The sequence below is a fragment of the Gracilinanus agilis genome, chromosome 1 (assembly GCF_016433145.1).
Source record: "Gracilinanus agilis isolate LMUSP501 chromosome 1, AgileGrace, whole genome shotgun sequence".
Taxonomy (NCBI): Eukaryota; Metazoa; Chordata; class Mammalia; order Didelphimorphia; family Didelphidae; genus Gracilinanus; species Gracilinanus agilis.
Genome location: NC_058130.1, coordinates 709,746,786 through 709,774,335, shown reverse-complemented (window position 1 = coordinate 709,774,335; position 27,550 = coordinate 709,746,786). Strand labels below are relative to the sequence as shown.

At 49.3% G+C, this 27,550-nt stretch overlaps 4 protein-coding genes and 1 long non-coding RNA gene across 7 annotated transcripts; 3 read left to right on the top strand and 2 right to left on the bottom strand.

Moving 5' to 3' along the window:
* Window positions 1-3,603: 3,603 nt before the first annotated feature.
* PLPPR2 (phospholipid phosphatase related 2) lies at window positions 3,604-7,297 on the bottom strand. Of its 2 annotated transcripts, none has more exons than XM_044658407.1 (8): window positions 7,232-7,297; window positions 6,655-6,843; window positions 6,428-6,563; window positions 5,989-6,263; window positions 5,625-5,801; window positions 5,223-5,345; window positions 4,362-4,413; window positions 3,604-3,938 (listed from the first exon to the last, which is right to left on the bottom strand). In XM_044658407.1, the coding sequence occupies exons 1-8, from the start codon at window positions 7,295-7,297 to the stop codon at window positions 3,604-3,606; spliced, it is 1,353 nt and encodes a 450-aa protein (XP_044514342.1). The 2 variants fall into 2 exon arrangements, with proteins under 2 accessions (XP_044514342.1, XP_044514343.1); XM_044658408.1 differs by having other exon boundaries at window positions 6,655-6,768.
* Window positions 7,298-8,988: 1,691 nt separating this feature from the next.
* On the bottom strand, window positions 8,989-13,969 carry CCDC159 (coiled-coil domain containing 159). Its single transcript, XM_044658406.1, has 14 exons — window positions 13,946-13,969; window positions 13,783-13,841; window positions 13,376-13,536; window positions 12,861-12,946; window positions 12,124-12,279; window positions 11,806-11,839; window positions 11,542-11,633; window positions 11,365-11,446; window positions 10,929-11,124; window positions 10,712-10,779; window positions 10,374-10,450; window positions 9,994-10,100; window positions 9,506-9,582; window positions 8,989-9,410 (listed from the first exon to the last, which is right to left on the bottom strand). The coding sequence occupies exons 1-14, from the start codon at window positions 13,967-13,969 to the stop codon at window positions 9,319-9,321; spliced, it is 1,311 nt and encodes a 436-aa protein (XP_044514341.1). The 3' UTR covers window positions 8,989-9,318.
* A 395-nt stretch (window positions 13,970-14,364) lies between these two features.
* TMEM205 (transmembrane protein 205) lies at window positions 14,365-17,837 on the top strand. 2 transcript variants are annotated; one of them, XM_044658404.1, is made up of 4 exons: window positions 14,365-14,465; window positions 14,756-14,876; window positions 16,245-16,414; window positions 17,159-17,837. In XM_044658404.1, the coding sequence occupies exons 2-4, from the start codon at window positions 14,774-14,776 to the stop codon at window positions 17,468-17,470; spliced, it is 585 nt and encodes a 194-aa protein (XP_044514339.1). In that variant the 5' UTR covers window positions 14,365-14,465; window positions 14,756-14,773; the 3' UTR covers window positions 17,471-17,837. The 2 variants fall into 2 exon arrangements, with proteins under 2 accessions (XP_044514339.1, XP_044514340.1); XM_044658405.1 differs by lacking the exon at window positions 14,365-14,465 and having other exon boundaries at window positions 14,528-14,876.
* A 1,649-nt stretch (window positions 17,838-19,486) lies between these two features.
* RAB3D (RAB3D, member RAS oncogene family) lies at window positions 19,487-21,632 on the top strand. Its single transcript, XM_044685009.1, has 3 exons — window positions 19,487-19,540; window positions 21,165-21,392; window positions 21,606-21,632. The coding sequence occupies exons 1-3, from the start codon at window positions 19,538-19,540 to the stop codon at window positions 21,630-21,632; spliced, it is 258 nt and encodes an 85-aa protein (XP_044540944.1). The 5' UTR covers window positions 19,487-19,537.
* Window positions 21,633-22,891: 1,259 nt separating this feature from the next.
* LOC123232061 lies at window positions 22,892-25,301 on the top strand. Its single transcript, XR_006505135.1, has 2 exons — window positions 22,892-22,973; window positions 24,139-25,301. It is a non-coding gene; the product is annotated as an uncharacterized LOC123232061 (long non-coding RNA).
* The last annotated feature ends 2,249 nt before the right edge of the window (window positions 25,302-27,550 follow it).

The window sequence follows — 27,550 nt, the reverse complement described above, 5'->3', positions numbered from 1 at the left end:
AGACCCCCAGGCCCTGGAGACCCTGAGAGGCGGAGCCGGGAGCAGGGGCGGGGCAGTCACAACCCCCTCCTTCAACCTCAGGCCCGACTTCAGAACTGCGGACAGCTCCCAGCTCCAGACTCCCAGCTTGGGAGGATGCTGAGGGTTCCAGGAAGGGCAGGGGTCGTTGTCCTGGGTAGGCCAGACAGGTCAGAGCTGTGGAGGAGAGGGTAGGACAGCAGTCCGGGGAGGAACTGTGTGGGGGAAGGGAGAAGAGGCATGGAGAACCCTGAGACACTGAGAGACAGAGAAACCCGGAGAGGCGGTTGAAACGGGACACAGGTGCGGTTCAGGATAGGGAGAAGCTTCACTTCAGCCTTCCGCAAATGTGGAACCCCAGGCTGAAGGCCCCAGTCAGGGACCTGAGGGATTCTGAAGTACAGTGACTGGGGAGTTCTGAGTATTGGGGATCAAGGTCTGCCAGAGGCGGGGTCGGGTTGGCGTTGTGAGGTTCAAGGGGTCGGTGCCTGAGCTAGAAGAGGCCGGAGTCTTAGGAAGTTCGGGATTCTGTAGGTCAAGAGCCAAGGTTCTGGGGGACTGGGATCGGAGTGAGTAGGGGGCCGGGGCCGGGGCCCGGGGCGGACTCACCCTTTGTCTGTGGATCCCGGGAGAATCCTGCGCCGCCCGTGCCTCGCCCCGGCCCGGCCCGGCCCAGCTCCCCGCACCCCCTTCGAAAATATCTGGTTTTTTTTTTTTTTTTTCTGGAAAAGCCACCGCCCCCACCCCCGACCCCGCCCCTTGCAGTGGAGGGAGCAACACTGGGGCTGGGCGCTATAGACAGAGGCATCCTCCTCATGGCAGCCCCCCACCTCTAGGGAAGCCCCCAATCCCTACCAGGTTTCTCCCATCTTGCTCCCCACCTCCCCTCATATCTACCGGGCCTTGATCTTGCTACCCCTCTCCAGGGAAGGGGGCGCGACCCAGAGCATCAGCGGGAGGCAGCGGACACTGCCTGGCCTGGGGAGGCCGCCCTGGCCCTAGGCCGGTTCACTCCCTTCCACCGCCTGCCCCGCCCGCGGCCACGCCCCCGCGCCCCCACTCTCGGTCGGGGGAAAGGCGGGCACGTGGGTTCCAGTTGCATACCAGGGTGGCAGGCCTGAGTAAACGGGCCCCAGTCCCTTCCTGCTCCCAGCCCCTATCAAGGAGCCCTCGGAATGTGAAGCGGTCACAGGCCACGCACCCGCCCCTCCCCCGTAACCTGACTCTCTCCGTGATTGTGATTTTGTCTCTGAGGGTGCCTAGGTCCGCATGTGACTAAGCCGGGCTTGTGTGAGAGAGAATGAGACCGAATAGGACTCCCGAGCCAGAGACATTGGATCTCCACCCGACAATCTTACAACTCGGGAATTGGAAGGACTTTGGAAATGGCGTCGTTCCATCCCTTCATTTTACAGCATGTGAATCTATAAACGAGTGAGCCAGGGCGGCAATGCTCCTGCCCTGATGACAGGACCCCTCAAAGCCTCTGCAGACCCTTCCACAGCAGTCTGGGGCATTCTCTCCAGGGACTTAAGGCAAGTTTTGCTTTGAGGATAGAGCAAGGGGGCTGGAGGAGACAGAATCCAGATTTCTTCATGGCTGAAGGAATGGCTACCAGTGGGGAGTGGTGGCACCTTGGAGGAGGGGGTGGGGTCAGACCCTGGATAGAGCGAGTCCCAGGAGAGGGTTGGGAGCTGCTGAAGAAGAGGAGGTAAGAACTGTGGGAGGAGAAACACAGAAGAAAAACAACTGCTTGAACACATGGGCTGATGGGGATATCATTGGGGATGTAGACACTAAACAATAACTCGTCCAACTATCAATAATATGGAATTAGGTCTTGATCAATGATTCATGTAAAACCCAGTGGAATTGTGTGTCGGCTAAGGGGGGTTGGGGGGCTTGGGGAGAGGGAAAGAACATGAAACGTAACTATGGGAAAATATTCAAAATAAAAATTTTTTAAAGAGGAGTTATTTTCAACAGGGGGTGCCATCTACAATATCTACTCTGGACCAAGGCTCCATGACTCAGACCTTGTCACACTTCCGGCCCTTTTCTTCACATGTTCTAGCCATATTCACACACCACAACAGGCACATGGTTAAATCATATCCCGGGACTGTAGTTACACTTATACTCTTAGAGGCATAGATGAAACAGATGCCATCGTATTTCTGATACAAACAAATCTTTATTAAAGGCTGTGAACCTGGAAGTGGAGGAAAAGGTCTCTGTTACCCCCTTTAGCTTTCCTTGAGGCAGGGCCAGGGCTTCTGGGGGGCATTGAGTCCTGGGACTGGCACAGCCAGTTCAGGAAGTCAGGAAGTTTTTTATTTTTGTTTTTGTAGGGATGGCACAAAGAAGCAGGGCATGAAAACTGATCATCCAAGGGTGTAGGTCACAAGAAACTCCCTGCCTCTTTCCATTCTCTACCACAAGACTCTGACCTTAGGTTCAAAAGGAGATTCCTCTCCTCTACCCCAACTCCCACAAAATGGAGAGGGCATTTGGGGGGAATCAGTACCAATTACTCCTTTTCCCCCTTTTCCCCACTTTAGTCTCAGAGCCCAGAGTAGAAGAGAATCCCTTCTTCCCAGCCCTGGTGGCTGGAGAGGAACTCAGAGTTCAGGGTCATTTAGATAATGACTAGAATTAGGGGATGGGGGGGGAGTCCAACTTGGCTGGGAGGATCAGGGGAGACTATCAGGGTTGGGTGGGAACTTCCCCATCAAAGGACCTTGCAATAGGAAGAAAATGAGAACTGTGGCTTTAGTAGAAAGACCCTGACAATCTAATGCCTTCCCACTAGGTCACACTCACTGCCTTTCACCATCCCGCTATCTGAAGAAAGGGGATCTTGAAATTATCCAAAGGGACTCCCATTAGTTGCTTTTCCTTCTTCCCTCTCCACCCCTGTGCCCCAAGAATTTTTTGATACCCGGGGCCTATGATTAGGAATCATTTCCCAATACTAGCATTCCAGAACATCTGGGGCCCAACCCTAGCGAGCACCAAGATCCCCTGTAATTCTTAGACATGAAGCCCTCTCATTGGCTGGTTTCAGACGTCCCTCTACATCTCTCCTCTCCCACTCTCAAGTCTCCAAAACATGGGCTTTCTCGTTGGTTAGAATCACACCCACAGAGACACAGAGGCCCTCAATGTGCAGAAGAGGTCAAGGGTTAATTCTATTAGCTTCTGCCTATAAAGGAGGAGCTTCTGGTCCCTCTCCAAACACTGGGACAATGGAGGGTGTCCCCCCCACCATCAGCTTTCCTGATCCTGGATTCCCCCAGACCTGGCGATGAAGACCCTCCTGGGGTCCTGCCATCTAGAGGGAGCTAGGGATGCAGCCACCCAGGCCTCGACTTTCTTTCAATTCTCCACCCATTCCCATCCCCATCCCCATCCCCATGTGGGCCTGGCTAGTGGGGGCACACACAGGTACACTAGACACACACACACACACACACACACACACACACACACACACACACACACACACACTCACACTCTGCCTGAGAACATTTGGCTCCAGGGAGGATCTGAGGCCACAGGCTCTCAGGACCCAGGAACCTGAGTTCACAGCAGGTGGTCCCGGCTAGCAAACAGGTAGGGACTGAAGCTGTCCCGATGAAAGGGGGAAGGGTAGAGTCCACTGAGGGTGTAGAGGTCCCGCAGCAGAGGAGTGGGCAGCAGCAACTTCCGGCCCCGGCCTCCCCCACCCCCACCCCCACCGGCCACTGATGGTCCAGGGGATGGTGGGGGGCCCTGGCTGGGCCCAGGGACCATGGCAGGCAATGTTGGCTCAGACCTCACTCGAGCGCGGGGGACACGTGGGGAAGAACACATCGGGGGGGCCCGGGAAGACACGCAGCTGGGGATCAGGTGGCCCCGACGGGTACAGCTCTGCAATTCTGGGGAGACAGGCAAGGGCAAGGCTGGGATGGGAAGCTCCAAAGCACAGAAGTCTTGGGGAACAGGGCATAGGGCTAGAGCTGGCAGCCCCCCATAGACAGAGCTCTGGACATGAGAGGGAGAGGGAAGGGGGCTTTTTCAGGTTGTTTTCTTCCAATAATTCTGAACTTATTTGAATTTTGAGCTAGAAAGCACCTTAGGCACTCTCCAGAGGCTGGATTTGAACCCAGATGCGGTGGTTTTCCAATTCAGTGCCATTTGCACTACATTATCTGAGCCACTGGAGGCTGGAGAAGGAAGGCAAAGGGAAGGAAGGAAAGCTTGCTGGAGAGGGCTGCTGGCCCCAGGGAGTAGGAAGGGGACCAGAATAAAGGCTGGGTGTGGCAGGGGATTCTAGGGGGTGGGAAGAACAGTTCACTCACTGGGTGGGGTGAGGCGGGCAGGCTGCAGCGGGGGTGCAGTGGTCTTGGGCTCCTGAGACAGACAGGCAGAGGGAGCGGGCTAGTGGCCCGGCTGGCCCCAGCCCTGGCCCCTGTCCCTGTCCCGGCGGCTCCTGTTTCTGTTCCTGAGCTGACTGAGGGCCCCCCCCCAGTTAGGGTGGACACCAGGAGGGCAATAATGGAGGGGGGTAGATGGGAAAGGGAGGGCACATGGAAGAAAAAGAGTTTCCAGCATTAACCATACTCCCCCCCTTACCATTCTTCTCAAGGATGGGGGACCCCAAATTAGGAGTCACTGGTCATGACCTCCAAATGGAAGTTGGGGGGCAAGCAAAAGGCCTTGAAAATCATTTTATCAATAGGAAAACTGAGGTCTGATGGGGTGACTAGCCCAGGGTCAAACAGGGACTAAATAGCAACATCAAGCTTTGAATCTGGGACCTCTGACACTCTTTCTCCATTATACTAAAGCAGTGGTGACCCTCCAACCTTTTGGAGAACCCTCTCTTTGATTTGAAGCAGCCCTATTCATAGGAGACTGTTTGGTTAGAATTTTGATAAATACAGAGAACAAGGATCCCCTTTGCCAGATATACCACATCCTGGGGTCCCCTACTACCATGTTTGTGCGAGTGGATGGGTGAGGTGGGGGCCCATCTCTAGCCCCACCCCAAGCTTCCCCAATACCATGTGGGGACCCCTACTCTCAAGGATGCTCAGTGTCTGCCTGTAGCTTGCCCCTCACCCGGCACTGGCTCCTTAAGGGAAGAAGTCCGAGGTTCTAGCTCACCAGCTGGGTAGAGAAGTCGGGAACTGGAGAGGGGGTGGTCAGCTGCCCCTTACCTGGGCTGAATTTAACTTTTCAAGGGGATTCTCAATGGCAGGCACTGGGCCCAGACCCTCCCATCTGAATGCTCTTGGGTTTAGGGGCACTCGGTTCTGGAACTTGTTCACAACACAAGTGACCTGAAGCAGGAACAAAAGGAGGCACCAATCTTTCAGCCAGCAAAGACCAAAAACTGGCACTTAAACCAAGAAGTGGTTGAGGTGGGCACTGGGAAGAAGGCAAGGGTTGGGGAGGGGGTCCTATCTCCAAGTCTTGGGCAAACTGCACCCAACCCCTCCTCTTGGGCTTGAGGAACAAAGTATGATGGACTGGTTTTCCTTCTTTCCTTCTATAGAATCGATCCCTCCCACATCCATCCTTTGGGGAATGTCAAGACCCAGGCCCACAAAGAGACTGACCAGGAAGGTGGCAATAGCTGCCCCAGTCAGGAATCCAGCCAGCACATCTGACCAGTGGTTCCGATACTCAGCCACACGGACTACCCCCACCAGGAAGGCTGGGCAGAGGAGGGCAAGGCAGAGCGAGGGCTTCACCAGCCGGGAACCCTTGACTCTGAATACCAGTGTGACGTACATCTGGAGGGAACAAAGAAAGAAGGTTACCAGAGTACTTCGAGAACCCCCTCCTTTTACAGCCTAGAAAATTGAGAGCTAGAAAGGAGAAATGGGGGGACAGAGGAAGTTGGAGGAATGGTCTCCTGACTTCAAGTTTGGCCTGGACTCTGGACTCTCTCAGCCCTCTCCAGATGTGGCTCAGACTCACCGCCGTATAGGTGACTGCAAATGCACACAGGGCTGCATCCTTGCAGGGGAAGGCACGTCGGGCAGCTGCAACCAAGGCAGGGTTGCCGGCCGCACAGGCCCCTTGGTCTGTGACATACCGGTCCAGTCCAGGCTTGTCTGTGGCTGGTGGTGGGCAGCCCAGAGCCGTATAATTGGGGTGGCAGACAGACAGGAAGTGTGGGGTAGGATTCCCTGTTACCACTTGTCCAGCATTGGCAAAGATGGATGTGGTGAAGAGGCCAAAGGAGTATACACCTAGGAAGGAAGGAGAGAGAAAAAAAAGATCAGAACCCCATCTAGGGGCAGATTTTGGGCACCCCCTTGCCCTGGAACCTTTTCTTCATTCTTTTCTCCAACCCCCTCAAAACTAACTCCCACTTGCCCCACCACCTGGCTAAGTCTCAATTCACACCCCGCACCCAGGAAGCGGACCAGCCTTCTGAGGGCTGGGCTGAAGCGGCAGCAGTCCCCACACACGATAGTCTTCTCCCTCAGGGCTGGCACAGTTGAGGTGGGCGCTGGGAAGAAGGCTCGAGCAAGCTCTCCAAGTAGTATCTGAGAAGAGAGACCAACATTCGAGAAGGAGCCCTACCTTAATCATCCTCCCTTTTTCACAGTCCCCACCTTCCAAGACCCTGGACATTACCGTGATGGCAGGCCCCGCAGTGACCAGGGGGTAGATCAGGGCTGGTGGGACACGGCTAGCAGCCTCAGGCCCCGGGTAGGGCTTGGCATAGGCGCTGTCATAGCAGAAGAAGCCCTGCATGTGCACTGGGAATGTGTCTGTGTATTCCAGGCGATAGGCGAGAAGCACCACGGCACCCAGAAGTACTGACTGCCAGCCCGGGGGGCAAGGCAGGAGCAAAGGACACAGGTGGGTGATGGGATACAGTAGAGATATGGAGAGAAGAGAAATAGCCACCAGAGAAGATACAGAGGTGGAACTCCAGGTGAGGGGAAAAGAGGGTTAGGTAAGGACAATTGGAGAGATGGTACAGAGGTAACGAAAGGTAAAGAAACAGAAATGGAAGTGGGGAAGAAGGAAAAATGGAGAGGGGGAGAGAGGGAAAGGGGGAGAAGGAGAGAAGTTATAAGGAGAACAAAGATCAGGAGAGATAGTCACAAACCAAGGAGAGAGAACATAGTGAGCAAAGTTGAGGGAATCTCTTCTCCTTCCAGAAATCTCCCCTCAAACCCCCTCTGCTGATCTGAATGGACCTCACCTCCACAAAGATGAAGCAGGGTATTATGGAGAAACTCCTCTTCAGCTCTGGCCGCCCACTCGCCATGGTGGGATCCGGATGAGGGGAACACTTGGCGGGGGCCTGGGAGAGAGGCCCAGTCACACAGGTCCCCCCCCTACACATGTAAGTCAACCCCTCAGACTTCAATCCCCTAGGACAGCAGACTCAGTCTTCTCCCTCACCCTGAAAGTTTTTAAGGTTTTCTTGGATCTTCTGTGTCTGACCAACCCCAACCATTGGTCCCTCTGCCTCAGTGTCTCATCTGTCCCTCCCTCTCTCAAAAGAGAAGAGCACTCCGTACCCCTTAACTACTATCAGAAAGTTCTCCCAATGATCTAACCTCCATCCTATAACTGCCACAGAGAATTATCACCCAAGGATTTAAAGGCCTGTGTTAAGAGAAAGCTATTGCTAGATGCTGGGGGAGGTACAAAGCCTAGCTAAGATTTACATTTCCCCAGAAATAACCTGCAAAGACTGGGAAACTCTAGGCCATTTGGCCTCTGCTTTCTCTAGCTTCTGGCCCCCTCCATCCAAGGATTCCCTCAGCTACAGCATGCCAGGGCTTCATCCTATGTCTGGGCCCCAGCGACATCTCTCCCCACACTGACACCCCCCTCCCCTTAACCCCTCGCCAGTTCCAACCCTGCTGTATTGGTGCTTCCCGTACAGGGGTGAGTGTGTGTGTTGTTGGGAGGGGAAGCCTAAGAGAGTGGGCGAACACACGGACTCGTAGACTAGCACAGGCGTGCAAACACACACGGTGCCTCCCCCTCCCCCATCACCTCTCCTCAGCTCCTCCCTGCGGTCTCAAATACCCCTCCCCCCCCCATGCCCCCAGACGAGGGCTCCCAAATTCCCTGCGAGGGTAAGTAGAGACCCCCAGATCGCGCTCCAATCCCCGCCATCACCACCTGGGTCACGGCCGCTCCATGGCCCGGATTCACGTCCCACGGTGGGGGAAGCCAGCCCCAGGCCCAGCCGGTCGCCTTTGTCCCAGATGTCCAGGTGTCGCGGGCTGACGAGAGGGCAGGCAGAAGCAGACAGACCCCGAAGACAGCCTAGCCCTGGCTCTCACGGCGCCGCCGCTGCCTTAGCCCGCCCCAGCCTTGGAGCGGAGCGGGAGAGAGCGGCAGGGACCAAGGCAAAGGATGGATGGAGAGATGGAGGGAGGGGGAGCGCGCCAGCCGTGCGCCGGCTCATTAGCACCGGGCCAGCCCCCCGGGCGGGGCATCTGGGAAAAGCGCTCCCTGGCTCAGCCCCCCAGGCCCTGCGAGTTCTGCCCCGGTCCAGGAGCGGGAGGAAGAGCCAGAACGGAATCTAGCGGAGGGCAGGGCTTATTTCCTTTGATCTTTGGAACCTCGGCACCTGGCACAGTCCCGGGCACACGTTAGAACCCTCATAGACAGTGCGGAGTGAACGGATGGAACCTTTGAGGAGGGCCGGCTGTGTTGGGGAGGCGGGGGCAGCGCAGTGTTTTCTGGGCTGAGCCATGTCTTTGTGTTTGGCTGAGGCAAGGGGCGGCTGTGTGGGGTAGGAGTTCGAGCCTGTGGCTTGCCCCGCCCCCCAGCCTCTGTTCGAATTCGCCCCAGGTTGGACTCAAGCTTCCTTTAGCCTTGCCTTGGCCATGCGTTCACCCCAGCTTTAGACTAGCCCCACCGAATGAATCTTTCTAGAACAAGGAAGAAGTGGAAGGGCCAGAGAGGGCCTGCAGGAACAGAGACAGTGTTGGGGAAGTGCTCACTCCTATTTTATTTTCTCTCTTAGGGGATTTTGGGAGCTGAGGCTCCCCTCAGGGAGGCCTCCCTTCCCTTGAGTAGGTAGGTCCCAGCAGCTCAGCCTGTGAAGAGAAGAGATTAGTAAAGCAAAACGTCAGAGCCTCCTCAGAGCTACTCAGAGAGGCCGGGGCAAAGGGCAAGGCCTGGGGAGGGAAGGATCTAGTGAGAGGCCAGGGGCTGAGGTTGGAGCTCCTGAAGAAGCTACAGCTACAGCTAGGGCTAGGGGCCAGGGGCTGGAGGTTGTCAGTGCCCATACTGAAGGAGTCTTGCATGGGTCAAGGCTATCGGCTATGGGCAGTGAGGTGGGTTGGCATCTGAATCCGAATCTGTCGCCCAGGCAGGTGTTGGCAGCGGACTCACACAGCGTCGTCCTTTCCGTCCTGTGCCAGAGAATTCCAGATAGGGTATTTGGGGTATAGTTTTGGGGGAGGCTTTTTTCTTCTCCCCAGAGTCTCAGCTTCCCCTGGGCACTCACCCTTGGGGGCTCCTCGGCTTTTGATTCTGGTCAGGGATAAGCTTTCAATGGCATTCTCAAGAGTGTTCACAGCTGACCTGGGTAGGAGGAGGGCACAAAAAAAGAGTCCTGGGAGGAAGGGGGAAAGGCTGGAATACATACCCAGAATCTGGACAGGGGAGTGAATGTTATGGAGGAGGGGCAGGTCATGATGGAGTTGGGAGAATGGGTTCTTCATCATGGCTCCTCCCAACAAGTCTTAGTCTCACAGGATTTTTTAGAATTGGAAAAGATCTTGGGTATCATCCCCCCATTTTATAAAGGAGAAAATTGAGGATCAGAAAGGGGAAGTAATTTGCAGTTAGGTGGCTTAGTGATTTGTAGCAGGTGGGTTCTGAAGCAGACTGGAGGAAATATGGGTCCCTGGAAGCCAAGAACAGGGCTCGTGAAGGTCTGGATCCCTGTGGGCTCAAGGAATGGGTTTGCACATTCTGGATTCAATTTCTTACCATATGTCATTCAGCTCCTCCTCCAGCTCCTCCTCCCCCCAAGAGTCCTTGTTCTTCAAATCCTCCTCAGATACCATGTTCCCTTGCTGTTTCATCTTTGTTAGTACCTGGGGGTAGGGAGATGGGTAGCGGCAGAGGTAAGGCCCTTTCCCTTACCTTATCTCTCCTATAAAATTCAGGCATTTCTGCTTCACTCTCAAGCTTCTGCCCAAGCAGAGACAGGGATGGGGGTGGAAGAGAAATGTGGACTCAGGTTTTAGCAAATCCTGCCTCCTTCCTCCCCAGCCATCTTTTCTTCTCCCACCAATAGTTGCCTTTCTCCCTCTCTCAGCCTCCTTTTCCCCTCTCTAGGCCCTTTCCCCCAGCCTCCTTCTCCTTACCTTTCGACATTTCACCTGATTCTTCTGCATTTTCTTAATGTTCACCAGATTTTTGTTGATTTCTTCTTCCTGCGTTTCTGAATAAAGGGATGGGGGACAAGAGGGTGAGAGGGCCTCCAAGAAAGAATATTGGGATCCCTTCCCTCCATTCATGGTTTTGGGGCTACAAGAAGAAAAAAGCTGAAACAATGTTTATCACCATCCCCCAGAGGTGGAGGAGGGCTAGAGACCCCTACCCTCAATTCAAAGGCTGGAGCCCTTGGAGGAAGGAGAGACAGAGTTTGAAGAGACAAAAGAATGGGTCACAGGGGTGATGAGTGGGGGTGGGGGGGACATACTGAGTTTCTGATGGATGTAGGTCACTTCTTCCTGCAGCACTTCCAGCTCCTCCCATAGGAACTTCTTGCTGGGGTGGGAGGGATAACATAGCCAACAAATCCATAGTATGACCTCTCACAGCTCCCCCACCCCATCCTCCTTCCTTGGCTCTCCTGTTCCCCATAATATTTTCCTATTGCTCGCAGAAATCTTGTGCCCCCAAGTCAAGATCCCCACCTTTCCCGAATCTCCTGGCCCAGCTGTAATAGAGAGCGGGTGGTCCGGCCCCTTTGGGCCTCCTCACTCCCCCGAAGATTTTCCTTCACCTCCTGCAGGCCCCGAGCCAGTGCCCGCCACAGCTCTTGTCGTCCTAGTTCTGCCCCTCTTCTAATGAGGTCATCTTGGGCTGGGTAGCAAGACATGCTCATTACTTCTGCCAAGAGATGGATGAAGAACATGATTCCTGATCCTGTGCTGACCCCAGCCTTCTCTCTGGCCCTCCCACCAACCCCTCTAGGAAGGAAGGGGCTGGCCTTGGGAAATCTCTTTTAAGAATCCCACACCCAGGCTCAGAGGGATGAGTGTAAGGCCCTAGAAACCCCTCCCAATCCCTAACCTTGAGCTCACCTCCTACAAATCGTAACTTGATCTAACTCCTAAGACCCAACCTCACCCTCTAGCTCCTGGATTTTAACCCTCTGATGGCTGCTTTCCTTCTCCAGAAGGGTCACAGAGTGGTTCAGGAACTCAAAGGCCTAGTAACAGATAGGTTACTGTCAGAAAGCTGGATCAGAGGGTGTGGAAGTCAACATCAGAAAGGACAAAATGGAGACAAGATGGGTCGACTCACTTTAGTCTGGGCTTGAAGCTGATTTTTCAGGGAATCCAAGTCTATCCTTAAGAGTTTTTGTGAATCAGGAATCATGACAGTGGAGACCTTACCTAGGGTATCAAAGATCACAATCCCTATTTTCCACCTCATTCCACTTGACCCTGGAAGGGGCAAGGGCAGTCTGAATTTCCCCATTCCACAGAAAACAGAGGTCTTGCTTCCCCCAGTTCCTTGGGCTATTGGCCTCATCCTCTTTATTCCAGTGGTCCCAGGGTACCTTACCTTGGGCCTTGAAATTGTCTGTCTCCAAGCTCCTCTGATGGGCCAGCATGGTAGATCATGGAGGAAAAGGGTAGGGGGGGATATTAGACCCTTTTCCAGCTCTTCCTCCAACTATCCCCAGGGCCCATCTCTACCCTAATTTGGGTTTTTCCGTTCCCTTCAAATCCCTCCTCATTCATTCAAGTCATGGGAGGGAAATTGAGGCATAGGGGTGGAGAAGAATCTAGGAGGGAATTGAAGAAGACCCTGAACCATTCAGTGGTGTACACATGTGGACACCCCATCAGGTTTATCCATGTAACAAGAACATGCTTGCACCTGGTCACTGGCCTCTATCAAAGGTTTCGAACTCGGGCTCAGGCTGCGACTCCGGCTCCTATTCTTGTTCACATTCCGGCTTTTGGTCATGCTCCCCTTTGAAATCGCATTCAGCTTCAGGCTCGAGGTAAGGACCTCCTCAGAGCTCAGCAATTTCTGCTGGGATAAAGATGGGAGTTGGAAACTATAGTCCCATCACTCACCATCACAGGACCCACAATCCTCAAATCCTGTGAAACGGCTGTGGCTTTGTTGGGGGTGGGGATATATATCTTCCAATACAGCTCAATGGCCTTTTCCTTTTAGAAAATTAATTAAGTTCTAGAAAATTGTCTGAGGTACCTAGAGGTGAAAGGACTTGATCAGTTTCAAATGACTAATAACAGTCAGAGGCAGACTTGAACACAAGTCTTCATGACAACAAGCCCAGAACCTGATCTGCTGCCTCTACAATAATAAATAATAAATAATAATAGCTTCCTCCTTCTCTATCAGGTCAAGGTCTATTAAACACTTTCTACAAAACAAGGTTGGTTTGGGTCCCCAACAACCAGATGTTACAGAAAAAGAAACTGAGGCTCAGACAAGTGAGCTTAGTTACAGAGAGTCTCTCATCTAGATATAGTGAGTAGTACAGCTAGGACTTAAACTCAAGTCTCTTCTGATTCAATGCTTTCCCCCACTACACTACACGATATAGGGAGGTGGGACCCTGAGAGAACAATGGAAAAGGTGACCTTGAAACTGATATGTCGATTCTTCAGGAGGTCCTTTTCATCATTTTTCAGTTTCTGAGAATCTGAGTTGATCTTATGAACCACACCTGCCATTCAGAGCTAGAGTCACAGGGCCGAACATTTCCGGGATTGCACCCCTCTTCTCATCCTTAACTCAAATGGGACTCCACAATGGAACCCTAAATCATTGTTCCGGAGCATTCAGGAGAATAAGGGCTCCTCCTTTCAAGATTACACCAAGTCACCAAATATCTCAGTCTCTCCCAGTCCCCCAGGTCTCCCAACCTTGAAACTCCGGCTCCCCATTCCTCTAGTGGCCCAATCCCAAAATCCTGCCCAGGAACCAAGCATAATGATCTCTAAATTCTAGGCTTTACACCCTCAAACTGCAATTCTCCCCCTCTCCCCACAGACACACCTCCCTTATCCCTCCACCCTCTATCACTGGTCCTCAGTCTTCTTGCCTTTGCCTTGTCTATCCACACCCCCTCTAAACCACATCATTTTATACATACCCAGACTCCATGGTTTCGGTGAGACAACACTGACAGTCAGCTGCTTATCTGACTTGTTAAGACTCTGCAGTGCACATTCCCTTGGAGAAGATGACCCGGGAGTATGAACGGACACAAGAGAACTGTCCGAGTCCCGAGGAATTCCGGCCAGGACACAGTCACTTGGATGGGTGGGGAGAATAAGAAGCAATGGGTGAGGAGGGTGTAAAAAGTAGCCCAGCCACCCCACACTTGCCCTGTCCACTCTTCCCATCCCCACTCCCAGCCCAGAGAACTGTTCACATCTGGAAGCACCCCTGGAATCCCCACAGACTTCCTATTCTGTCCCATTACACTGCACTACCTCCCAGACCCAGCCATTCAAATTGGAACTCGATGCTAAGGATGCCAAGGCCAGATGTTTGCACCTGGGAGAGAACATCTGGAAGAGAATCGGATCCACAGAGTCCTCATTGCGTGGCCCCTGCTGGGTGGGAGGTGGGGTTAAGGCAAAAATGCCCTGAGTCCCTTTTGCTGGGGCCCAGAACAAAGTGGGCGCTCAATAAATGTTCATCGAATTGAAATACCTACCAGATGCTCATACTCTAAGCCCATCAGGGACCAAGAAAAAAAGTCCCCAGCCAGAGCGATGAAGTTTGATCCACTGGAGATACCATACAAAACTAAGGTAAGGGGTAGGATCAGGATAGTCAAGTCACAGTGGAGGGGCGGAACCTTTGTGTGTAGTTCTCCTCGGCGATCTCGAAATACTATTGGTTGTGCTTCTTGTCTGTAATCCCTGAGTCGAAAGGTGATTGGATTACCTCTGAGGTAGTCGGGGGTAAGAGGTGGGGCAGAGGGGTAAGAGACAAGGAGGGCGGGTCTTATATAAGAATTGTCATCACTGATTGGTTAGAAACCAAAGGGGGCGGGGTAAAGACTACAGATATCGCAATGGGATTGGTCAGAAGCCAGAGAGGGGGCGGAGCTGGAATGCTTGGGCTGAAGCATTAAGGTGGTAGGGCGGGGAGGGCTATTGCTGAGGTCCGTGGTCCTCTGAGCAGAAGTGGAGTTTAGGTACCGCCTCTCTCCGGACTGGGCGCCGCTCTTGGTAAGGATGAGGAGGGTGGAATACGGGATCTGGCTTCGAGCAGGCCCAGAATTCCCGGGTCCTTGCACGCGCAGGAGTCGGGAAGGGGCTTCCCAGACCCCAGTTCCGGAGGTCGCCCCCTGAATCAGGCTCGCCGGGAGGTCTCGCTCCCTCGTGCCCCTTTCCCTGGTCAAGGAAGCGATCCCTTTTGGGTTCCTACACCCTGGGATGCCTGAATTCTGAGAGCAACCCAGCACCTTTCTTGGAGGTGGGGGGCGGGAGGGCCTCTGAGCGTGGTTCTTTCCTCCCAGCTGCGGAGCCTGGGCTGCATGATGGCTTCAGAGGTGGAACCGAGTGACCTAGCCAAGGTGGTCCAGGTGCTGATCCTGTCCGCGGCCTGGGGCATGCAAGTCTGGGTTACCTTCATCTCAGGTAGGCCCCTTTCCCCCAGGGATCCTGGACTCTGCTCCTTGCCTAGAGCCTGGGGGGAGGGGAGAGCCAGTGAGAGGAGAAGGAGGTAAGGGGCGGGGAAAACCCCAGAGATCGTGGCATCCCGGGGTTTAGAGTTGGAAGGGGTCGTAGGGATTTGTTAACAGATTTAGAGTTAGGGAGAGTCCAAGCAGGTTTCCACAGGCAGAAAAAAAATGAACTTTTCAACTTTTATAAATGTCTACCAGTAAGGGAACCTCAGACCTTCTGATCCCAACCTAGTATTCTCTCTGCATTATAAGTAAACTAGTAAAATATTTTTCAGTTAAAAACAAAAACCAAAAAAAAAAAAAAAAACAAGGTTCTGGCGCATCTAGGTGACTCAGTGGATAGAGAACCAGGTCTAGGTGTCCTAGGTTCAAATTTGACCCTTATACAGTCCTTAGCTATGTGACCCAGGGCAAGTTATTTAACCTCAGTTGCCTTGCCCTTACCACTCTTTTGCCTTAGAATCAATATGGATTCTAAGACAGAAGGTAAGAGTTAAAGAAAAGAAAAGGCTTAAAAGGGTAAAAAGCTATTTCATGGAAGTATTTAAGTTGAAACTGGATGTATGATCATCTGTCAGGGATGCTCAAAAGGGAATTCACCTCTGGGTAATCTTCCCCCTCCCCCTCTTCCGAGAATCCCTTCTAATTTGAATATTCCACTAGTCTATAACTAGAATTTATTCAGCACTTACTGTGTGCCAGGTGCTATGCTAAGCATCTAGACCAACCACTTAATTTTAAGTTTAATTAGTGCCTTTCAGTTATACATCAGTCATTTCTGAATATAGCCAGCCCTAATGAGCCTTCCCTTATAACAAAGAAAAGTAACAGTAAAGCAAAACTAGCAAACATATCATTTTCATCAGATATTATATGCAACAATCCATACCCATAGTCCCTCACCAAAATGAGGCCTAGAGAAATTAAACAGCCTATGAAATTTTTACCTGTCATCTTCCCAACTCTTTTCTATTCTACCCAAGGGATTTAGCAGCTCTCCTTCCCTGCCTTTCCATCCTGAGCGACTAGGTCATGTGAATTTCTAGGGACTGAGACTGATCTGTTCCCTATTTAGGGGCCCAGGGCCCTCTAGTTGTAGATCCTATGCTCTTGGAAGGAGTACTACTTGCCCTCTGAATGTGTTTCAATACATTATAGATTATGGAGTTTAGAACTGGATCCTTTCAATGTAAAGAGGAAGACATGGTCCTGGGAATGACTTGTCCCAAATTGCAGATTCAGAATGTATTCTTTATACTCTCCAACCAGCCTCTTTTATACACTTCTCCTCTCTGCCCTCTTCCCCTCCACCCTCCAATAGGATTTGTCTTGTTCCGGAGGCTGCCTCGACACACTTTTGGATTGGTCCAGAGCAAACTTTTCCCCTTCTACTTCCATATCTCTCTGGGCTGTGCCACCATCAGCTTGGGCATTTTCCTGTTCCATCATCCGTTGGTGAAGCTCAGCTTTACGTTAGCAGAAGCTGGTCAGGTACCAGAAGGCCAGGGTTGGGGGGCTTGGAGACCTGGGAGGCTGGTGACTAGAAAACATGGACTTGTAGAGAACACAGAACACTGCAGTCTTTTCAAAACAGCAGACCTGGCCTCTAAACCAGCTTCCACTCGACGTAGCTGATATTGCCTAGAGTGAGTATTTTTCTAAGTTCCCAGGACTTAGTTCTGATGACTGAGCCTTATTTTGGGCTTCTGCTTTTCACCAAGTTCATTGTTCAGAAACCTGCCTGACTAGGGACTTAAGTCTTTGCAGGAGGACTTCGGCCTCTCCCAGGGGGAACGAGGCCACCCACTGACTCTGTTAGAAAGCCTGATTAGGGTGAGGGGGATAAAGCTCTCTTTGCTTCCTCTTATCCTTTCTCAAATGGCCAGGATATAGGGCATGCTAGAGTGGGCAGCCTACCAGAGATAGTACCCCACATTCCTTTTTGTTGAAATGACTATTCATCTTACTGAGTATGGGGCATATATCTTCTTTGTCCCTGGGTAATACAGCACCCAAGAATCTTCTAGGTTGCATAATTAAAAGACTGTAAATAATGGTGGTTGGCAGGAATAAAGAATTTCACCCTCTCTGTCCTATCCTGCCTCCCAGCTGATAGATTGTGTTGAAATGCCTGGGAGGCAACCTCTGGTCCCAGAGACTACTCTCTGCTATGGCCTTGGGCCCTGGGCAATGTCTCAAGGCCAGCCTCCCAGCTCACTATAGTTTCTCTTTCAGCTGGTTCTCCTGGCTCTGAACTTGGCTCTGTCAGCCCTGAATGCTCGGTGGATAGAGCCCAGAACTACAGCTGCCATGTGGGCCCTGCAAGCAATGGAGAAAGATCGAGGTCTGGGTGGAGAACCCCCAGGACCTCCCCAGGGTCAGGGCCAAGATCCCTACCATCGGCTTCGGGAGCAGGATCCCAAGTATCGAGCCCTTCGACAGACATTCTTCCACTATCATGGTCTCTCTTCCCTTTGCAACTTGGCAAACCTGCTTGGCAATGGCATCTGCCTTGCCAGCCTAGCATTGCACCTCAAAAGCCTGTAAAAAGCAGAACCTCTTTTTATTACTCAGAGGAGGGGTTCTAGCTCTATCCCTGGACCCAAATCCAGCACACATAGGCCAGACTCATTTGGACTATGCCCAGCTGACCCTGTGGGTCAAACAGCTGAGAGAGAGGAGAGCCTGCCTCCTTCCTTATCAAACTCTGTCCTTCCGTGGTTATGGAGTCTAACTCCTGTCATGCTGCTACTCCGCCGTTTCTGATACAAGACACTCTTTAGAGCTCTTCCTCTTTCCCCTGGCTATTCCAGCTATTGGATGTGGTCCTAGCCACCTGGGCGACTTTCTGAGACTGCCATTCTGTATCATATATTTGCTATTAAAAAAAAAAAAAAAAGGTTTCTCATAGCCATCTTTGGTGTCATTTTGAATTTTGTTCAGTCATTTTAGTCATGTCTGATTCTTTGTAACCCCATTTCAGATTTTCTTGGCAGAGATCCAAGAGTGGTTTCCCATTTCCTTCTCCAAAACATTTTGCAGATGGGGAAACTGTGTCAAGCAGGGGGAAATGACTTATCCAGGGTCACAAAGTTAGAAAAGAGGCCAGATTTGAACCCAGGAAGACAAGTCTTCCTGACTCCAGGACTGGCACTCTTCAATTTAGCTGCCCTGGATTAGAATTAGGGAAGACAATTCTTTTTATTATTATTATTGTCATGCAAAACACTTCCATATTGGTCACTAATATGAGAGCACACTCCTACAGAACCCAAACCTAAAATAAAACTGTAAGTCCACTGATGTGAAAGAGGACTCCCCCAGCTCTTTCTCTGGAGGTGGAGAGCCTTCCCCACCATGTCTTTCAGGATTGTCCCAGATCATGGCACTGGTGGGAGTAGCCACATTTTCACAGATAACCATGGTTGGTGCTAAAACTACCACCAAGTGAGAGTGTAGAGAGAAAAGATAGGAGGGCGGAGCCTTGGGGGGCCCCCACCATGACAGAGAGGTGCGGGGAGACCCAAGAGAGGGAAATGTCTGCAGGAGAGAGGAGGGCGAATCCCAGGGAGAAGGCGACCTGCAGCGATGTCAAATGAACCGGAGCATCTTCTATTTAGGATCCCGGAGTGAGGAGTAGACTGTAAAGAGGACCGAGCGGAGATGAACTATTGAACTCTTTTCTAGGTTCAGGGGGGAGGGGTAAGGGCGAGGCTAGACAAAATGAGAGCGAAGGCAAGGGATGAAATGGGACCCCGCGTGTCTGAAGAAGCCTCGGCCTTTCAGGGAGAAGGCCCGAGTTCTAGCTCTGGTTCCCCATAAGGCGATAACCAACTCGAGGCCTTGGTTTCCTCCCCTGTAAAAAGAACAAGACTTGTAGCCCCGTTTTTCACTTGTTCTGGACACAGTTCCTAGGAAATCTCACAGCTCTATTCTGAACCGCGGAGATTAGTCGGGATTCCATGGCGGAGAGCAGGGGGAGGCGGACTCCAGGCACTGTGCGCGACCGTGTTGGACAGGGGGAATGAGGAGCGCTCGGCCACCAGGGGGCCCGTCCGGGAGGGCTCCTGTGCCGTGGCCTCCCCCGTCGCTCCCCACCCCCACTCCCCCTTCCCGTCTGGGCTGGGTCGGGGCTAGGTGGGGCGGGGCGGCGCTGGGAGGGTAGCATAGCCGGGATCCGGGAGGAGGCGGCGGCTGCCGAGCTTGGGCTGACTAGACCGTGCTCAGAGTAGGCGGAGGGAGTGCCAGTGTGACAGCTGCGGCGCACCTAGCCCGGACCCGAACCCCGAAGGGCCCGGCCCCCAAAGAGGTGAGGACCCCGGAGCTCCCTGCCCTGCCAGGGCTGAGAGACTTGGCCGGGTCAGGCTGCAAGGCCGATTGAGGGGCCGGGACCGTCCCGAAGGACCAGACTGATTCCGTTGCTAGAACTTGGGGGAGGGGGCAAGAACCCAGAGTAAAAGCCCTGTAAAAGGTTAATGGACTAAGGACGCGCAAAGAGTGGGGAGCCGAATCCACCCCGGGCAGAGCAGTCTCGGGGTCTCATCTTCAGGGAGGGCCTCTGGACAGAGGATCCCTCTTTTTCCAGCTCCATCTGTGTGTGGGGACCACACTGGGATGGTGAGTGAGATTAAAGGGGGAAGGGAACTTTTGCTCCCCATTTTTGCTAGGGAAACCTCCCCAGGGCTGCAATAGAGACAGATGAAGGTGGAGGGGTTTGGAGGGGGCTGACAAGGGAAGGCATAGAGGGGAAGCAGACTTGTTTGGGGGTGTACCTGAAACTGTCGTCCGGTGGCCAGAGGGTCTCTGCTCTGGGAGGGAGAAGGGGAAGAGGGTCAAGGCCACCCTGAGTCTGAGCTTGGGGGCTTGAATTACTCCCTGGGGTCCTACTGACCCCAGCCAAACTCTTAGAGGTTTCCTACTTCCTTCCATCCTGTCCTTTCTCTCCACAAACTGGTTCTTCCGGATGAGAGCAGGTCCTGGCCCTGGGAGGGTCTGGGCCTTGAGTGTTAGTGGTGGGGCAAGTGAGTGGGATAAAAGAGGAAGCTGTATAACCTCTCCTGTTAAACGGAGTTCCTCTGGGATAGTGTTCCCTTAGGACATCGTCCCCCTCCCATCACTCAAACAACAAGCATTTAGTAAGCATCTACTGTGTGCCAAGAACAGGACTAGGCATTAGAGATGCAAAGACAAAAATGAAACCACCCCTGCCTTCTAGGGATTTACATTCAACCTGGGGGTGGGGGTGGGAGGGAGAATGGGTACATATTTATGGATATACAGAAACTGTGCATCCCATAGGCACCCTCTCATGGATCTGGAAAAGATCATCTGTCCCTCTTTTAAGAACAAAATTTTCAGGAGCCTCCCCTCCCAACCTGGGGAGAAATTTAATAGAACTCTTCTGGAAAGCTCTTCTTGCCCCAATTCAAGTCTAGTGTGTGTGTGGGGGGAGGTTCTTCTAGTGAGTATGATGACAATCCTAAGGATAACAATTAACATTCAGAATGCTGTCTCATTTGGCTGCTTAATGGGGGTGGCTATACTTTAGCAGTGCCTCTTTGGGTGGAGAGCCTCCCGTGGTTCTGAGAATTCTCAGAGAGGATGAGGGGGCTCTAAGGGAAATCCTTAATTCTTCTAAGAAGTCAGAGATGAAAAGGAACAAGGACCCAGCCTGTCTGACAAACTCCAAGTGGGAGAGTTTGGAAACGTGGCTGAGTAGGACGCCATGGAGGGAATAGAAAATGGGACCCCTACAGTGGAAAAACAGTTCCCACAGGGAGGGCAAGATAACCTGAAGGGTGGCTGGCCTTGGCTGGTGGTTGGGAAGGGTTAAACCCTGAAGGATTTTACCTGGCTGGTGATGAAGAGGCGGAAGGGCTGCCGAGATCAGCGTGGCAGTAGGAGGTGCCAAAGTCAATAGAAAGTCGGGCTGCTGACTGGGGGAGCCTGGGGAGAGGGGTGGTGAAGGCCAGGTGGTTGGTTCCCATCCCTTCTCTTTATACCTCTCAGGTAGCAACATCCAGGACTCTGGGGGCAAAGTCCATACTGGCCACACCCCCTTATGGCCCTGTGAATTCCCTGACCCTCACTGTCCAGATGGGTCACACCAGAGAGTGAGACTCCCCCTTCCTCTGACCAGCCCGTGTGAAAGTTCTCCTAGAGGTTAGAGTAAGGACCTGGGAGGGAGAGGTAAGAAAATTAGGGAGTCCTTCACTAAAAAGAAGCCCTTCCCTCATCCCAGATGGCCTCAGCTGGAGACCCACACATTGCCCAGAAAGATGCCGCTGACCAGAATTTTGACTACATGTTCAAGCTGCTTATTATTGGGAACAGCAGTGTGGGGAAGACCTCCTTCTTGTTCCGATATGCCGATGATTCTTTCACCTCAGCTTTTGTCAGTACCGTGGGCATTGACTTCAAAGTTAAGACTGTCTACCGAAATGAGAAGCGGGTCAAACTGCAGATCTGGGTGAGTGCTGGGATGGGGGGCACATGGACTGGACTCAGTGGAAGGCAGGACTGGCAGAGAAATGGGGTCTACCCAATGGGTAGTGCAGTTGTGTGAGGGGCTGTCTCCTAGAAGAGGAGAGGACAGCCGCGATAAGGCCCTGGGCACTGGACCTGGCCTGGCAGCCTTTGAGAGGGCATATCTCCTCTTGACACCACTCCACCCCTATCCCAGGAAGTTACTATGGAAATGGAAGAATGAAGTCAAATTAGCCAGGTGACTGGCCTGAGTCAGAGTATGCTTTTGGGGTGTGGTGGGTGGGCCTTGTGGTCTCATACACAATTAGAGACCCTGCCCTCATGGAGCCCCCGGTCTGAAGCGGGGAGACCCATGTCTGACAAAGAGACACTGAGGCCTTTTTCTTTTTCTTTCTTTCTTTCTTTCTTTCTTTCTTTCTTTCTTTCTTTCTTTATTCCTTCCTTCCTTCCTTCTCTTTTTTTAACCCTTAACTTCTGTCTTGGAGTCAATACTGTGTATCAGCTCCAAGGCAGAAGAGTGGTAAGGGCTAAGCAATGGGGGTTAAGTGACTTGCCCAGGGTCACAAAGCTGGGAAGCGTCTGAGGTCAAATTTGAACCTAGGACCTCCTGTCTCTAGGCCTGGCTCTCACTCCACTGAGCTACCCAGCTGCCCCCTATTTCTCTTCTTAATAGGAGAGGAAGTTGCTTGTGGGTCATAGTGCTTCCTTCCTTCCAGAAATTTAAAGAATTGCTTAAGAACATTTTTACTTCCTCCCCATCTAGAGAAGAAGAACCATGAAATGCTTTTCCAGCCTTCCTTTCCAGCAGAGCACTTTGAACTATTTGATATGTCTTCTCATTTTGATAGAAGCCTGCAGTTTGGGAAAGAAATGATTAAAGGATGGCAGGAGACAGAGCTAGTTGGTGTATTGCTTTAAAAAAAGTTACCTAGAAAACCTTATTGAGGTCAGACTCAAGTGCTTCAAATACTTGCTTTCCACTTAAAGTCTCTCTCTTAAGTGATTCCTTTCACAAAGGGAAAATAATAGTATATGACACTGGAAAAACAAGCTTAATTTTTATGTTGGATGATTATTTTTAAATTTTGAAAAAAGTACCTTCAAAAGGAGATAGCGCAAATAATGTTTTTGAAGTTATTATGGATCTGTTAGGGGAAGGAGAGCATAATGAATAACATATTAGCTGGATTTAGAATCAAGAAAATCTAGGTTCAGCTCATACCTCTAACACTCTGTGACCCTGGATGAAACACTTCCCTTTTGTGTGCCTCTGGTTACTCTCTGGACTTTTCAAAGGAGTTAGTGACAGATCCTTGTCTGCATTAATGGAGGGCTTTTTCATAAGGAGGTTCCCTACAGTAGTGAAACCATACATCCTTCCCATATTCATTTATTTAAAGAATGATAAATATTTTTACTACAGCCTAAAGTTGCTTGGGATAAATATAATTGTTTCTTTCTTTCTCTTTGCAGGAGAGCATATAGAGATAAATTAAAATTTTGGACCCATTGTGTACTTGTAACATTGATCATGTTTACTATATTCTCATTTTTCGCTGAGCAGGTAAGTTTCATGAGCTTTAGCTAAATGCTAGGCCCTATTTTTGGGGGGACACCAACATCTAATAATTTTGAGAAAATTATATAAATTTACAATCTATAAAATCTTAAAACTTCAACAAGATTTGAGATATATGGTATTCAGATGTCATCAAACAATGTACTCTTTTTGCTTAGGCAACCTTAAAACTTATTGCCAGTAATATCTTTGACTCGAAGACTCAAGAGATGACCATTGGTGGCTCAAGTTATACTCCTATAAATATTATCAAAAGAGAGGGATATTAGAACCTTCCTGATTCTGATGCCAAATCCGCCCAATCCTTAGAGATACTTAATCATTTTTTTTTCAGTTTCTGTATCTAATTTTCATGTCATCTGATGCCACTATATTTTGTAAGCCTTATATTTATATAGAACTGTATATATGTAGAACCTGTAGTTGCTTGTATATGTGTCTATATAAAATCTAAATTGATTATTATTTCTTCACTATACATGTAATAAAAGTTTTCCAAAGCTTTTAAAAACCATCTCATGTACATTTTTAGACTTAGAAACATAGACTCTGTTGTCTTTTCCTTTTTTCCTTTTTTCAACTCTTAACCTTCTGTTTTAGAATCTATAAAGTAACTCTTCTAAGGCAGAAGAGCAGGAAGGGCTAGGCATTTGGGGTTAAGTGACTTGCCCAAGACAACACGGCTAGGAAGTGTCTAGGGTTTTATTTGAACCCAGGTCCTCTCAACTCTGGGCCTGGTATTCTATCCATTGTGCCACCCAGCTACTCCAGTTGTCTTTTACTTTTACTTAACAGTCAGCCATCTCCTTAAAAAAGCGCTCATCCTAACACAGCCAGGCATGGGCTTCAGATCCTTGAAGAAATTATGCTTCATCAATAAATTCATAATAATTTAAAATATGAGTACAGAGCTCACAGGCTATACTTCTTTCAGTTTCTTTATGCAATATAGATTTGGGGTAGGCTCCTGGAAATTCTACAGGCTAATGAATATTTTCCGGGGTTGGCAGGATTCAAAATATGTAGAGGGTTGGCTTGCTGAGCTTGATGTGTAGCTGATGCTGCCATACCTTCTGTTACTTGGTGTGTTTTAATGCCCATTTTGGAGATTTAAGAGCCATGTTCTGCCTTCCTTTCTTCTACTATTTAGCTAATTGCACTCAAGCGGAAGATTTTTCCCAGAAGGAGGATCCATAAGGAAGTTGGTACTGAACGGATTGGGGTATAGGAAATTAAAAGAGCTTACCTCCACGTTTACGAGATGACTACCGTATCTTTCTGACGTGATGCCTCAGGATCCAAGGCCTAAAGAAATAAAGAGAAACATCCCATAAAGATGGCAAGAGATGCAACACCCAGACCAGCTGAGCTGTTTAATAGATATATCAAAAAATAACAGGTGTGTTGGGCAGTCCTCAACTGGATTTCTACTTTGGAAGCATTAGCTCATGGACATGTTATCCTTTTTATAAAAAGGGTTCCTGAAAGAGATACAGCTGCCTTTATTGCAGTGGACGTTGCCAAGTAAATTTAATATCCAGATCCTAGGCCGACGTGGGAAGTTACCGAAGAAGCCTCAGATTTTGCATTCCAAAACATTCTGCTGTGATCTTGCTGGGATGCTTTTTTCATTTTCTGTTTTTAAATAGGTAACAACTAAGTTAACTCTTTAGCTATGTTTTTATCCAACCTGTGATACTGAAACTTATTGATGAATGTACATAAACACAGCCTCATATTGGCAGGATCAAAAAATTCTGGATTTGAAGAATGTTAGTGGGATTTGGCTACAGAAGATCTCAGCAACTGACATCTGAAATATTTTGGATTGGGTTTACTGGACTCCTTAAGAATACAGGGATTATGTTTGGAAGCCTAAGCACAAAGGGCTAGTGGGAAGTAGCAACAGCTACTGGCCAATATATTATACTCATGTTTTGGAAATGTAAAATACAAACAAAAGTGCCTCATTGTAGAAATTAGCAATCACTGTTATGTTGATGGTTCCTTTAATATGATAGCATGTGGCATCAAGTTCCACATAATGAGAGATTCTTTTTAAGTCTGAGCAGGCTCTAACACTGTGTCATATTTTGTTATGACATTATTAAGACTATGGAAAACTTGGGGAGGAAAGGCAATCTTTTCAAGTTGATGTTATGGTTTTGACATGTACTTTAAATCACAGTCACAGCAGTATTCTTTCAAAAATCCCAAGAATCATTTTGTAATAGTTGTAAACTGGAATCTGGAATGTACATAATGGTTTTGTGCTGTCACTGTGTGGTTAAAAAGACTCACTGAAAAAAGTCACTTGTCTGATACTTTTTTCCCTCTTAGATCTTTAAAAAAATTTTGGGGTGGGATGTTTCTCTAGGTTTGTTCATTGTCTGCCACTGAATATTCAGCACTATTTAAACAAGCATATTATCAAAAGCCCAACAGGTGGTGGTAGTCAGGGGGTGGGAGAAAGGGTGAGTATATTCTAAAAGAGAAATACTATTTGAGATTTCAGGAGGAAGAACAGTTTTCACTTACATACTTTCATGTATTTGCTTTCAGGCTTTCTGCCAATAACTAATTATATCTTTTATTTAGTTCTAATTTTTATTTTAGATTTCTTTTTTTTTTTTAATTTCTTTTTAAGTTTTCAATTCCTTCCTTGCACTCATCCCTCCCCTTGACTCATTGAGAAGGCATACAGTATGATACTCATTAAATATATACATGAAGTATGAAGTCTTATAGAACATTTTTTCATATTAGCCATGTCAGCAAGTATATCTTAAGTGCACCTACTTTTCTCCAGGTATTGTACTAGTTCTGGAAATACAAAGACAAGAATAAAACATCTCTGTTGGTAAGATGTTTGATTACATTCTAATTTAGTTAACGACTGAAAAACATATATACACCCAAACTTAAGCAGGTAATTTAAAAAAGAAAACATTCTAATTTAGTTAGCACAAACATTAAAATCTGTATTTTACAGATGAGGTGGCTGACCCTTAGCTTGTGTCTTGCTTGAAGTTATACTTCTGATAAATGGAAGAGCTCGTTCTTAAACTGTTTGCTTTAAAACAATATACTTTCTACTAAAGGAGCCTGCCTCTCTTGAGTATGTATAAATAGGGACTTGGTTTAGTAGATGCTTGGTCTAATGGTAATAAAAAATTATAATAGTTTGTAGTAGAGAATGCTTTGGGAGAAGGGGTCTGACTCAGGAAGAGATGTCTGACCCAGAAGTTATCACCATTTTCTTTCTCTTTTTGGGAAGGAGCAGACAAGGGGATGATTTGGTTTGGTTTCCATTATACCACTTCCAGTATTCTCCTTAACCTCCTTTGACTTTTGACTGTGTTTTTAGAATTGGAAGCTTTCCTGGTAGACTCTTGCTTGGCTCTTTGAAATCTGTCTACTAAACTATGACATTTGTATGTCAGGATAAATATCAGTTGGATTCAAAATTCATTATAATTGCCCCAGAACTGGACTGGTTTTACTTCATACCCACTCTTTTTAAGGAAAAGCTTAGTGAAACCAATAATCATTTGTACCACATTGCAGTGGAAGTGCCTTGCATCAAGGCACTTTGTAAACACTGATTCCAAAGACACCCTCCAGAAAAAACTCTACCCAGTACTCGTGGATTTGTTTGATTATAACTATAAGCTGTAACTGTTCAAATGATATTTCTTTTAGCCTATATTATAATTTAAACATTCTATTAACTCAGATGGCCCCAGTAACTGAATCATCAAGGAAATTTTACCACACACATACACAAAACCACCAGATTACATCACTCATGCTTGAAAACAGTGCTTCTGATCTTTTTTTTTTTTTTCAAACGTGTCCTTAAAAGATAGATCATTTAGTCCATGACATTATCTGGGCTTGCCTTACCGTTTGCCATACCCTTTCTGCTTTAAACACTATTTGACCCTTCTTAAAATGGAGCCAACACATATATTTGAATTCCTTTCTGCCAGATAGTGTAAGAATTAAAAATTAGTTATTATAGCTATATATTAAAAATATGTGGCCGCCAGGAATCAACAATTCAGGTTGATTCCGTAATTAAATCAGACCTAAGTCAGCATCGGGTTGAGGAGTTTATTTACAATCTGGTAGGTAAAAAGTAGGAATAAAGAGAAAGGGAGAGAAGAAGGTTAAAAGCTTAATAAATGAAGCTGTAAGCCACAAGGCCCAACAGCCAGATAGGCAGAGTTTAGAATTGGCCCAGCTAGGCCAAGGAAGTCAGCCTAACTTACCCATGTGACAATATAGAGTGTAAGCTGTCTGTGGTCTCAGGAGATGCTTCTGCTCCCAGTTCAAGTCGGCAACTGCCCCCACAGGAAGTTCACTAACTTACTTAAAGAGATCGTGTCTTTCATCACTTCCTGTGGTCCACCTCTAATTCAAATGGACAAATGGCAGTTTCTACATTGATTTGGACTGCCCAAAGGGCAGTCCCTTATTCTTGATTTGTTACTTATTGTCACGTGTGGGTAACTCGTCTCCCCTCCCCACTAAGGGAGGTGGGAGTGACATCATTAGCA